Source organism: Vombatus ursinus, unplaced genomic scaffold (assembly GCF_900497805.2).
Source record: "Vombatus ursinus unplaced genomic scaffold, bare-nosed wombat genome assembly UNPS02011334.1, whole genome shotgun sequence".
Classification (NCBI taxonomy): domain Eukaryota; kingdom Metazoa; phylum Chordata; class Mammalia; order Diprotodontia; family Vombatidae; genus Vombatus; species Vombatus ursinus.
The window spans coordinates 8,932,060-8,945,686 of record NW_020951112.1 but is presented as its reverse complement, the minus strand read 5'-3'; the positions used below and the strand labels follow the sequence as shown (position 1 = coordinate 8,945,686).

The following is a 13,627-nucleotide window of genomic DNA, read 5'->3' as shown; positions in this document are numbered from 1 at the left end:
CCCTTCAGCTGGAGCCTATCTGATACTGCTATAGAACTTTATTTTAACTCTGTGCGCCTTTCTGTTTCAAGAATGTCTCTTGTAAACAACACATAGTTGGATTCTGATAGGATTACGGTGTATTTCCCTCCATCCTATTATCTTATCTCCTCCCCTTCATCATTCCACCCTCTTTCTCTTATCCCCTTCCCCTCCTATTTCCCAATTGGGTAAGTTACATTTCTATACACAACTGAGTGTGTATATATATTCTTCTTTGAACCAATTCTCACCAGTGAGGTTCAAACATTGCCTGCCACCCCCAGGCCCCATTTTTCTCTCCATTGTAAAAACTCTTCCTTATGTACTTCTATTATGGGAGACAGTTGTCTCCATTCTACCTCTCCCTTCCCCCTTCACCCAACGTATCCCTTTTTCTCCCCCTTTCATTTTTTTTTTGAAGATGATTCCCTTATAATCGACTCATACCCATGCCCTCTATGTAAACTCCTTTTAACTGCCCTAATAATGGTAAAGTTCTTAAGAGTTACATGTATCATCTTCCAATATTGGAATAAAAACAGTTTAACTTTATTGAGTCCCTCAGATTACTCTTTCATGTTTACCTTCTTACTTGAGACTTCTATTTGAATGTCAAATTTTCTATTCCACTTGGGTCTTTTCATCAGGAGTGCTTGAAAGTTCTCTACTTCATTTATGTCCTTTTTTTTTTTCCACCTGAAGGATTACACTCAGTTTTGCTGGGTAGGTGATTCTTGGTTGTTATACTAGCATTTTTGTCTTTGGGAATATCATATTCCAAGTCCTTCGCTCCTTTAACATGGAAGCCACTAAATCTTCTGTGATCCTGTGGCTCCATGATATTTGAATTGTTTCTTTCTGACTACTTGAAATATTTTCTATTTGATCTGGGAGCTCTGGAATTTAGCTATAATATTCCTAGGAGTTTTCATTTGGGGATCTCTTTCAAGGAGTGATTGGTAACTTCTTTTAATTTCTCTTTTACCCTCTAGAGCTAAGAATTGGGACGGTTTTCTATTATAATTTCTTGAAATATGATGTCTAGGCTCTTTTTTTAAAATCTTGGCTTTCAGGTAGTTCAATAACTCTTACATTATCTCTCCTCAATCTATTTTCCAGGTCAGTTGTTTTTCTGAAGAGGTATTTCATATTTTCTTCTATTTTTTTTCATTCTTTTGACTTTGTTTTGTTTTTTCTTGATGTCTCATAGAGTCATTTGCTTCCCCTTGCCCAATTCTAATTTTTAAGAAATTATTTTCTTCAGTGAGCTTTTGTACCTGTTTTTCTATCTGGCCAATTCTGCTTTTTAAGGACTTCTTTTCTTCAATGAATTTTTGTAGTTCCTTTTCCATTCAGCCATTCTGCTTTTTAATGAGTTCTTTTCTTCAGTAAATTTTTGTGCCTCTTTTACCATTAGGCCAATTCTGTTTTTTAAGGTGTTATTTTCTTCAGTATTTTTTGTGCCTCTTTTACCAAGCTACTAATTCTGTTTTCATAATTTTCCCACATTGCTCTCATTTTCTTTTCCCAATTTTTCCTTGACCATTCATTTCTTTCTTTATCTCTTCCAGGAATTCTTGTTGGGGTCGGATCCAATTAATGTTTTTCTTTCAGGCTTTGTTTATAGTTGTTGCATATTGTTGTATTCCTCTAAGTTTATGTCTTGGTCTTCCCTACCACTATAGCAAGTTTTTATGGTCAAGTTCTTTTTTTATTGTTTGCTCATTTTTCCAGCCTACTTCTTGACTTTGAACTTTATGTTAAAGTTAGGCTCTGCTCACCTAAGGGTGGGGAGGCACTGTCCCAATGTTCAGTCATTTTCATGCTGCTGTTTTCAGAACTAGTTCTGGGGGATTGCAAGTTTTTGGTGCTTTCGAGGTGGTATGATCCTGGGAGAGGTGTGGTCACTGCGTGATCACTGCTCTCCTGGTCTGCTCCCTGTTCTTTATCCAGAAAGGGCCCATTTCTTCTGCAGCATCATACACTAGGGCTCTTCTCTGTTCTAGTTATGTGACCAGTGTCCCTGCTCCCTTGTAATCAATCACCAGTGCTCCTCTCCACCCTGGAAATGCAATCCAGTACTATGTATGGGCAACAGACTTGCAAATCAGCACCAGTGTACCCTGTACCAGCAAAGGGTCCCCTGTAATCTGTTTCTGAGCAGCTCTCTAATTCCCTCACAGTCTCTGAGCTGAGAGCTCCCAAAGCTGCTACTGTGACTGCTATTGCTGCTGCCATGTGTGGGCTCCAAAGAGAGCTCCATCAGACCTCCACCCAGGCATTACAGATTTCTCCTGCCTACCTCTTAAGTTTTCTTAAGGCAGAAAAACATCTTAACATAACTTTTTGTTGGCTCCAAAATTTGGTTTGAGGCATTATTTTAAAGTTACTTGGAGGGAAACATTGAGAGAGTTCAGCTGGGTGACTGCCCCTAATCTGCCATCATGGCTCTGCTCCCAAAATAACCAATATTTTTAAGAAGAAACTTTATTAAGATGAAATTTCAGGGGCAGCTAGGTGGCACAGTGGGTAGAGTACTGGCCCTGGAGTCAGGAAGACCTGAGTTCAAATCTAGCCTCAGACATGTGACACTTACTAGCTGTCTGACCTTGGGCAAGTCACTTAACCCCGACTGCCTTGCCAAAAAAAAAGAAAAGAAAAGAAAAAAAAATTTCAAAAGAACATCATTTTGATAAGTCCACAATATTGACAGTTACTCAAAAATTAACAATAACTGATTGTGAGCTAACAGATCCAACAACCACTTATAAGAGAAAATCTGTTGATATTCTAAATACCTGTTGAGATAATCTTGGCATAGTGTAGTCTCCAACCCTCACCTTCTGCAAATCCCACAGCTCAAGCTGGAAGGGTTTTTTCACTGGCAGATAACTTCCTTAACAGCATGCAGTATGTTAACTCATTTCAGAGCTAGTTCTGGGGGACTACAAGTTTTTGCTGCTTCCAAGGTGGTACAAAATTCAGAAGATACGGGGGGAAAATTCTGAGCTATTCTCTGACAAATCCTCTAAAAGTTGTGCATTGACTTGGGTATTTTCTTTATTTTCAATAATAGCTACAAAGTTCTGTGGTGAGCTTTTTAGAGCTAAATGCAGTCACACTGTCCAATTTCAACTCTGCTCTTGCTACTGATTGGCAATCATTTGATTATAGTCTTGAACCAATTCCCTAGGACACTCGCACACATCCAATTCCATAAACTCTTTAATCCAAAGCCTCAACCCCTAGGATGTTCTAGCTTCCCACATTCTAATGAAATTGCTAGGGTAATCAATGACCTTATTCGAGTCCAACTCAGTCATTTCTTTGAGGTTCAGAGTACCTGGTTTTCTGTTACCTCTTGGTTTTCTGTTACCTCTCACGACAAGGCACTAGAACCCCAGAGCTCTGAGAATCCTGAGTAGTCCTGGTCTAAGCACTGCTTTACCTTCTGGGGAGAAAAAAGGAAGGAGTTCCATTCTTATTGTGTCTCTCCAAGCAAAATGGATTGTAGGCTATACAAACGAAGCTAGAAGGCTGCCTTCTTGTTGGCCTGCTCTGGAGCAGGCCCTCTGACGGTTCTTCTTCCAATCATCTGTCATCTTCTGGAACGGCAGAAATAATTTACTGTAGTTTCTCACTGAATTTCTTGGTTACTATTTAGTCTCATGTGAATTTCAAGTTTTTTCTAAACTAGGTACATGAGAAATGGACATCCTGACTCCATGCAGGTAGTCATGCTGGCCAGAAGTGAAACTCAGTGGTGTCTCACTACTTATCCCCCTCACTCTTTGGGGCATCAAACTACCTCATACTCCTGGACGTTCTCCTCCCTTACCTTGCACAGGCACACGCATCCTTTCTTTTGTGTAACAGTTCACTATCTACTTCATTGGCTGCCACAAAACACATAGAGTCAATCAAAACAAATTTCCACATTGGCCATGACCAAAAAAAATTTGTCTCATTTTTCATCCTGAGTCCTTCATCTCTGTGTTAGAAAATGAGGAGCATGTTTCATCAATATCCCTCTGGAACCATGGCTGGACACTACTTGATAAAGAGTGCAGCACAACAGTAAATATATATATATATATATATACACATATATATGTATGCCATAACTTGTTCATTCCTTCCCTAATTTATAAGCACCCCCATAAGTTCCCCTATTCTTTGTCACCTCAAATGTACTATAAGTATTTCTGTACATCCTTCAAGTTTGTTTTGCTTAAGACTAATCCTCCCTCTCTGATAAGGGCCTCATTTTTAAAATAAACAGAGAACTAAGTCAAATTTATAAGAATACAAGTCATTCTCCAACTGATAAATGGTCAAAGTATATGAACAGGCAGTTTTCAGATGAAGAAATTAAATCTATCTATAGTCATATGAAAAAATGCTCTAAATCACTATTGATTAGAGAAATGCAACTCAAAACAACTCTGAGGTACCACATCACACCTATCATATTGGCCAACATGACAAAACAGGAAAATCATAAATGCTGGAGAATATGTGGGAAAATTGGAACATTAATGCATTGTTGGTGGAGTTGTGAAATGATCCAACCATTTTGGAGAGCAACTGGAACTCTGCCCAAAGGGCTATAAAAACGTGCATACTCTTTGACCCAGTAATAGCACTTCTAGGGCTGTATCCCAAAGAGATGATACAAATGGGGAAAGGATCCACATGCACAAAAATATTTATAGCAGCTCTTTTTGTGGTGGCAAAGAATTAGAAATTGAGGGGATGCCCATCAATTGGGGAATGGCTGAACAAGTTGTGGTATACGAATGTAAAGGAATACTACTATGCTATAAGAAATGATGAGCAAGTAGACCTCAGCAAAACTTGGAAACATTTGTATGGACTGATGCTGAGTGAAACGAGCAGAACCAGGAGGACATTGTACACAGTAACAGCCACGTTGTGCGATGACTAATGTTGATAGATTTAGCTCTTCTCAGCAATGCAAGAATCTAAGACATCTCCAAAAGTCTCATGATGGAAAATGCTATCCACATCCAGAGAAAGAACTATGGAGTTTGAATGCAGATCAAAGGATACTACTTCCTTTTTTTTTCTTCTGTTTTGTTTTGTTTCTTCTTTCATGTGGTTTCTCCTATTGGTTTTAATTCTTCTTTACAACATGACTAATATGAAAATATGTTTAATAGGAATGTATATGTAGAGCCTATATCAGATTGCATGCCATCCTGGGGAGGGTAGGCGGGGAGGGATGGGAAGAAAATTTAAAACTCCGAAGCTTACGGAAGTGATTGTTGAAAACTAAAAATAAATTAATAAATTAAAAAAAAAAGACTAATCCCTCCCTTAATCTCCCTTCCAATTCTCCTTTCCCTATTATTTTCCTGTGGAGTGAAATGTGTTTTTGTGCTCAACTGTGTGTGTACGTATTCTTCCTTTGACCAGTTCAGATGAGAGTGAGGTTCAAGTATCAGTCACTTACTTCCCCTTCTGCCTCTCTTCCTTGTTTGTACTACTTGTGCAATTAGATTTTGACAAATAATTTAACCTACACCCCTCCCCCCCACCGCCCATGCCCCAAACAGTGTATTCCTCTTGTCCCTGAGTTCTATTCTTTCCTTCAAATCTTCAAGACACAACAGAACCATCGCTAGGTTTCTTCTAATTGGACTTTCTCCATGAACTCTAATGACGATAGGGTTCAGAGGAGACACAAGTATCAACATTTGAATGTCAGCAGTTTATTCTTGTCTAGTCCTTTGTCATAGTTCATTCATGTTTACCTTTTTATTTTCTCTTCATTCCTCTGTTTCAGTTTCAAAGTTTCTCTGCAGCTCCAGTCTTTTCAGCAGGAATGCTTGGAAGACCTCTTTCCTTAAAGGGCCACTTTCTCCACCCACAGTTATTCTTGGCTATAAGCTCAGATCTTCTGCCTTATGGAATATTACATTCCAAATTCTTTGATCTTTTATAGTGGTGTCTGCTAAATTATGTATGATCCTGACTGTGGCTCCTCCTTACTTTCATTCTTTCTTTCTGCCTGCTTGCAGTATTTTTTCTTTGGTCTTGAAGCTCTGCATTTTGGTCCTAAAATTCCTGGGAGTTTTCATCTGAGGTTTCTTTCAGGATATGCCCAGTGGATTCTTTCTGTCTCCACTTTGCCCTCCGGTTCTAAGAAATCTGGATAGTTCTCTTTTAAGATTTCTTGAAACAGGGTGCCTTGGCTCTTTCTCTGGATATGGTGTTCCAACAGTCCAATGACTCTTAAGTTTTTCTCATCAATCTGTTATCCAGGTTAGTTGTTTTTATTATAAGGTACCTTACATTTTCTTCTTTTTTCAGCCCTTTGAATTTGTTTTAATATCTCTTGTTGCCTCATGAAGTCATGGTCCACTCTAATTTTTAGGGCATTTATTGCTTGGGCAGAATTTTGCACCTCTTGTGCCACGCAATTGATTCTTTCTCCAATTGTTTCTTCCCTGGCTCTCATTTCTCTTCCAATTTTTTCCTCAAGTGTTCTCATTCCATTCAGTCTAGTTGAGTTTGAGCTCAAGCTCTGTTTTTCTCTGAGGTTTGCTTGGAGTCATTCTCTTTTGCATTTCTGTCTGCCTTCAGCATCTCTGCCACCAAACTGGCTCATCACGGTGTGGTTTCTTTCTCGTTTGCCCATTCTTCCATCCTACTTCCTGACTGTGGGTTTGATGATAGGGACTGGACTTTGCCACACTTCTGAAGGGAATGCCTGGGCCAGTCCTGTTGCTGCTTTCTTGGGGTAATAAATGTTGTATTGTTCTAGGACCTCAGGGACAGGCTGGAGACCTGTAAGCTTTCAGGGCTCCCAAAGTCATCTACCTGATCTAGGGCAAAGTCTGATCGCCAACCCTCTGGTCTGAACTCTCTAAGTTCTTGACCTGGGTTTGGTCCGTGCTAGAGTAGATACTACGGGACTCCACCCCAATGACCATATGGAAAGCTCATTCGAGCAGCAGAACTGGAGGCTCCCATTTGGTCTAGGATTCCTGACTTGGTCATTCCTATGCAGGCTGGGCTAGAGGCAAGAAGTGAGCCCCTGCTCTGCACCTGGGGTCTGAGCCACAATGCCGCTGCTTTTTTCTGAACTTCTTCTTTTCTGAATACATCCCCCGGGCCTCCCTACCCAAGAGTGCCACTCTCCTGAATAAGTCTCCTTCTCAGACTGCCCAGGATCTGAGGCCCAGAACTGGGCAGTGGGCAAAACGAAGCTGCTAACAGGCATCTCTCTCCGTCATGGTACCCTGCTTTAGATACGATGGAGCCCTGGTAGGGTCTAAGGCATCCTCTTATTCTGGTGTGCAGACTCTTCCTGGGTGCCAGAGCATCCTGCACTACATGTTCCCGCCCCAACCCTATCTCCAATGTCCACAGACCTCTCTGGGCCAAGTCGGGCTGGACAAAGGACTCACTCTGGCTCTTTCTGGGATTTTTCCCATCAAGACCAAATCGGTTATATTTTCTAGATGTGTTTGGAGGAGTTTGTGGAGGGGAGCTCGCAGCTTCCTATCATTCCACAATCCTGACTCTACCTCCCTATTAAAATGCTTTTAATGGAAATGTGCTTTGGGAAAAAATGAGTACTGTATATGATTTTTGTTCTTTAATTTCTAGAGGCTGGGGGAGGAGTACAATTTTTTAACTTTAAGATTCATTAAAGTGGCAAGTTCTGAGTGAATTCTTGTCACAGTTTCAGGTTCTTTTGAATTAATCTCTCCACTCAGACAACTGGTTGTGACAATGATGAAGTAGCCAGGCCCCCTAAGGGGAAGACGGGAGGCAGCACATGCCTAGCAAGCCACCCCCTACCCCCACAACAGATCCCAGTAGAGACAGTTCAGGACCTTGAGCCTAAGAGCCCTGGGAACAGCCAAGCTTCCAGGCCTGTGCCTTTAGGTATCATCCTGGGAAGTAGCACCTGTGCAGATGCAGCCCAGGGCCTGCTCCTGCCGGGGCTGCAGCCACAGCTACTGGAGACCCTGAAAGGAAAGTTCTTGCCACTGAGGTTCTCAGAACAGTCAGCCAGTTTAACATCAGAAAATGATAAGATTCTATCAGTGGAAATGACATTAAAGAAGAGGCATCACCATTTGCTTTGCCATTGTACCCTAGGGACCATGGGGTCTTTCCAACTGACGTGTAGGTGGAACCTTCTATGTGTTATCTCCCATTGGATGTGAGCTCCTGGAGAGCAGGAACCAGCTAGTTTTTCTATTCGTGTACCCGGGGCTTAGCACAGTGCTAATAAACCTAATAAATACTTCATTCATTCGCTAAAGAGGGCAATTGCTATTTTTTTAAAAGAGCAAGAAAATAATTTCTGATTCCAGAAAAGAAATAATGAAACCTACCTCCCCTTTCAGAGTAGAACTATAGGAGATGTTTCTACTAGATAAGAAGATGACATATATTGTCAGACATGGTTTCTGTATCAAGTATTTTTACTTGTTTTTATTTGTCACTTTTCTTTGTTCGTGTAAAGACAGAAGATATAAATAACTTTTAAAAAAAAAAGCAAGTTTTACTGATGCTTTTTGGTTGTACTTCAATCAATTCTAGATATATCCAACCATACCCTCTATATCCCCACTGACCCCTCTCCTTTAGTAGTCAAGCAAAAATCAACCAATAGAGCAACAGCACCTACGACAACATACACAGGATTCTGCCCTGACATCCTAGATGCAGTCCTCTCCACCCAACGAAAACAAGTTGAAAGGAAGAAAAACTTATTAGGGACCTACTATGTGCCAGGCACTGTGCTAAGTGCTTTATAAATATTATCTCATTTGATCTTCAAAACAACCTTGAGAGGTAGATGCTATTATTATCCTACTTTTACAGTTGAGGAAACTGAGGCAGATAGTGGTTAAGTGACCAGCCCAGAGTCATACCATCCATAAGTGTCTGAGGCCACATTTGAACTCAGGTCTTCCTGACTCAAGGTCCAATGCTCTCTACTCATCGTGCAACCAGCTGACACACTAAAAATCACTATAACACAGATATGGTGTTCCATAAATCTTGCGAAGAAATTTAATTGATATGTATAGATTTGGCTGAAAATCACAAGAGGAAGACAGATGGCATGGTCTAGATTAAATCTTCCTTTCACTGTTTTTCCTGTCCTTGAAGAGGGATTAGTTGATCTCTAACTCTTCCAAAGACCATACTTCTTTTCTTCCTTTTTAATTGCATTAAGCCAAACTGATAACATTTTCCAGCATAACAGTCTCCTGGCTAGGTAACATAAATATGCATTGATATGTTTATCTTAAATATAAAATAAACATACCTCTCCCATCTGCTGTTCAATAATCTGATGAGCAAGCTCTTCTATGGTTGCCATGATCCTGAGTTGCCAGAATGTCCTGTCAAAAAAGGAAAAGTCTTGTGAGAAACGTTGTGAGGCAATCAGACCTGGTGAAAACTCCATGAGCTTTCCCCACTTCAGAGAGAGGAGGCGTGTAAAACAGCACATGCTGTAGAAAGAAGTCCAGATAAGATCAGATGAGGTATTCACAGTTCAACTAAAGAATAATTTTATATACACACAAATGGATTTCTGTATTTGGGCTCTATAAGTTTAAAATAAAATATAAAAGCTAGATGCTTCTTTATGGTACTAACGTAAGAGAAAAATTAAATTTTGTTTAATACATTTGGTTTGCACAAATAAGTTCTTCACTGACAACTTGTGAATAGGATTTGCTAACATTTTGTGGCTAAAAGTTAGGAATTTATTAAACACCTATGTGCCAGGCACTGTGCTAGGTGCTGGAGATAAGACAAAAATGAAATAGTCCTTGATTTCAAAGGGCTTGGATTTCAATGGGATTAACAGCACATACACATATGAGCAAATAAAACATAAATAAAAGGTAATGGGGAAAATGGAGTAGGCCCTCAACGTAAAAGAGAAGCCATCCCGTTTTGCTTAAAAAGGATGACATACAATTCTACCAGAGATATCCTCCTGGATCAGGGGTTCTTAATCTGGGGTCTGCCAACTTGTTAATTTTTATATTTTACTAATTATTTCAGTATAGTTTGGTTGCCTTTATAATCTTATGTATTAACTTTATTCATTTCAAAATATTATTTGGTCTATCAGATTCAGCAGACTGCAAAAAAGTCCATGACACAAGAAAGGTTAAGAACCTAGAATGTCTTGGACATTTCATCAGCACTTCAAGGTTAACATGTCCCAAACTGAGTCAAATGTGCTCCTTTTTCTGACTTTGATTTCCTAGTGGGAACCAGCTTCATTTACCCAGGCCTCTAGAGCTGAAGTCTGTGTTTGATTCCTCACCCCTCTTTCTCACAACTGTCTCCTCCCTATTCTCACCACCTTCACCTTATACAAAAGCCTGCCTTCATCACTATCAACCTCAACTATTACACAAGTATCCTAATAGGTCTTCCTGATTTGCCTATTCCTACCTTCACTCCAAGACCAATCTATCCTTCACTCCTCTGCTAGACTTATTTCCTTTATGCATAGACCTGATCATGCCATTCCTCCTAAATAATAACAATAAATTTTTATTCTTTACTGCTTCCTGAATAAAATTCAAACTCAAATTCTGTGCCTGGAATTCAAGATTCCCTAAAACCTGGTGCGTCCCTATCTTTTCCATCTTATTTTATAGCATACCTTCTACTTACTCCACAGTGCAGCCAAATGGATGAGTTGCCATGCCCTCTACTTTCTAATTGCTGGGTCCTCATGCTCTTCCCTATGGTACCACCCTACCACCTGTTGAATTGTAACCCATCCATTAAAGCCCAACTCAAAAGATAGCCAAGTTAAGTAAGGAGACAATATGAGACCACCTTGATGAATTCAAGATGTGGCCCAGATGAACCTCATCAGTCCTAAAAGAACAGGTAGGTACAACTGCTGAGGCACTATCAGTGAGATATGGAAGATCATGGAAAACAGGAGATAACACTCTCCTGGAGAAAGGCAAACGTTCTAATTAAAAAAAAAGAACTACTCAACGTGTCCAAAACAGAACTCATTATCCTTTCTAAAACCCACCTTTCTTCCCCACTTTACTACTTCTTTCTCTGTCAAAGCCATCACCATTCTTTCTCTCTCCCAAGTTCACAACCTCGGTTGGATGTACTTGCAACTTCTCACTCTCCCTCACCCCAAGCAGCCAATCAGTTTCCACGTCTTGCCATTTCTTTATGTACACGGACATTATTTTAGTCCAGGTGCCCACGTCTTCTCATGAAAAACGGCCACTCAGGCATGTTATAGTTTACTGAAAAGAAATGAGATGTGTAAAAGACAGAGTCCGGAGTATCATCTGTTACTGCAGCAAAAAGAGCTCTCCCCACTTGTTCACGTGCAGTACCATTTCTGAGTGTAAAACAACAACAACAATAATAATAATAATAAACAACAATGATGATGAAAAAATAAAATAAAAATAAAAATGGCCGCTTAATGGTCCCCCTGCCTTACGCCTCTCCCTACTCTACACTATTCCACACAATTGTTAAAATGCTTTTCCTAAAGCCTAGATCTGGCCATGTCACAGCCAACTCAACAAAGTCCAGGGGTTCTCTATTATTTCTAGGATAACAGGATAAAATATAAACTCCCTTCTCACCTCTTTTCATTCTGACCCTAAACACCAAAAAAGCACATTTCTCTATATACAACACACACAAAAAAATTCTATATGAAAACATGAATTTCCATGTCATGTGCCTTGCTTTTTTTATAGTATATAATAAATTCTCTATGTTACTTTCAAAACTTGTCTATATTTTCATCTGAACTTCCTTCTGGGCATTTAAAACTTTTTTTCAATTCAATAAACATTTATTAACCACCTACTATGTTCCAGGCACTATGCTAAGTGCTGGGGATACAAAAAGAGAAAAAAGACAGTCCCCACCCTCATGGAGCTTACAATCTAATGGGGGAGACAACATGCAAACAAATATATACAAAACAAACTACATATAGGATGAATAAGAAATAATTAACAGAAGGAAGTGTGCAATTTTAAAATGCCACAATGGTTCTTTTTTTTGACATTATGATTGTTAACTCTCCTCCCCATTGCATTGATTAGAGTTCTTAAGCCTTTCCAAATTTCTTTACAATGTTGATGCTCTGTATAAATTGTTCTCCTAGTTCTGCTCATCTAACTCTGTAGCAGTTCATACAAGGCTTCCCTGCCATCCTCTCTTTCATCATTTCTTGTAGCACTATAATATTCTATTCTACTAATATACCATAATTGGTTCTGCCATTCCCCAACGGCCTAAGAGGCCATCTAAGGCACCCCCTCTGATACTAGTTCTTTTTTCTCTCCAATCCCCTCTAAAGTACCCTTCAGAATCAAGAAGTTTATTTTGCTTGTGACTATTCCTTGGGCAAGTCATTTAACCTTCCTGACTGCCTCCCTCAACCGTAAAGTGGCTGTTAAGAGAATATGGCACACATACACATAATGTCTACTGTGTGCCAGGCACTGTGCTAAGTGCTTTTCAAATATTACATTATTTGATCCTCACAACAGTTCTGGCAGGTCAATACTATTGTAATAAATATTAGCTATTATAATGCATTATTTATTGTGTTGTATTGTAATTTTTTTGTATATTAACAGTCCATGAGCTCCATTAGGTCAGGGATTGAGTTTTAACACAGTAGACGCTTGATAGATGTTTACTGTACTGAAGAGGAATTCTTGTACTGAAGAGTCCAAAGCCTTGGCTCCATCTGACTCCTGGGCTTATTATTAGCTTCATACCCTTAGTCAAGTTAAGTAACCTTTGGGATAATATGTGAAAGGGCTTCGTAACCCATAAAGGACCAGGCAAATGCAAAATATTAAGCTAAGTTTTGCTAGGTAGCATTTGCCTTCCTTTCCCCTATAGGATTAATTCTTATGATTATCTGCTTCATTCATTTTTTTTTTTGCCAAAAAAAGATAATCATCAAAGCAGTAATATTTAATGACAGAGATTACTGCTAACTTTTCTACTTAACCACATACTTTAAATGGCAATTCTGGAAAGAAGTTGATAGCAGAATCTGATGCAAACATTGATTATTAATTGCAAAGGGTAGAATTCATTACCCAGTGATACATGAAAATAAATGAAAAGGATAATGCAATTAAGTTTTTGTAAAGGCTAAAGATAAACAGAAAAATCTGAAATGAAATATTACCAAGCATCTTAAATCTTAAGAATCATCAAAAAGAGAAAATAATTTTTATTAACTCAAATTAATAATAAAGGTAAGTACTGTTTTTCAAAACAGTGAAATGGGAGGCCATGTAAATCAGATAAAAAGATAAATAGTATAGGCATCCTAATTAATGCAGACAGGATTATAATATTCATGACTATAAATTATAGACAACAAAAAGTCAATTCAATTTTTAAAAAAAATACAATTCTGGAGGTTTAAGAGTCACTGTTTACAAAATACAAAATTTTAGTGCTAAAATGAAGAGGTAAATAGTGCTACAGAGTTAGTTTCATGAATCCTATTAGGAACCTGAAACTGGTAAAAACCCATCATAGCAAGCCAATGTCACTTTAGCAA

General features: G+C 39.1%; 1 protein-coding gene across 8 annotated transcripts in view; it reads right to left on the bottom strand.

Moving 5' to 3' along the window:
• NR2C1 (nuclear receptor subfamily 2 group C member 1) overlaps nt 1–13,627 on the bottom strand; it is a 95,177-nt gene that overhangs the window by 58,825 nt on the left and 22,725 nt on the right. For 5 of the 8 annotated variants that reach the window (XM_027855789.1, XM_027855792.1, XM_027855788.1 and 2 more), the window contains 2 exons: nt 11,090–11,318; nt 9,341–9,416 (listed from right to left, as the gene is read on the bottom strand). In XM_027855789.1, the coding sequence (XP_027711590.1) occupies nt 9,341–9,394 (54 nt within the window). In that variant the 5' untranslated portion in view covers nt 9,395–9,416; nt 11,090–11,318. The remainder of the gene's footprint in view (nt 1–9,340; nt 9,417–11,089; nt 11,319–13,627) is intronic. The other 3 variants (XM_027855796.1, XM_027855793.1, XM_027855794.1) reach the window with 1 other exon arrangement.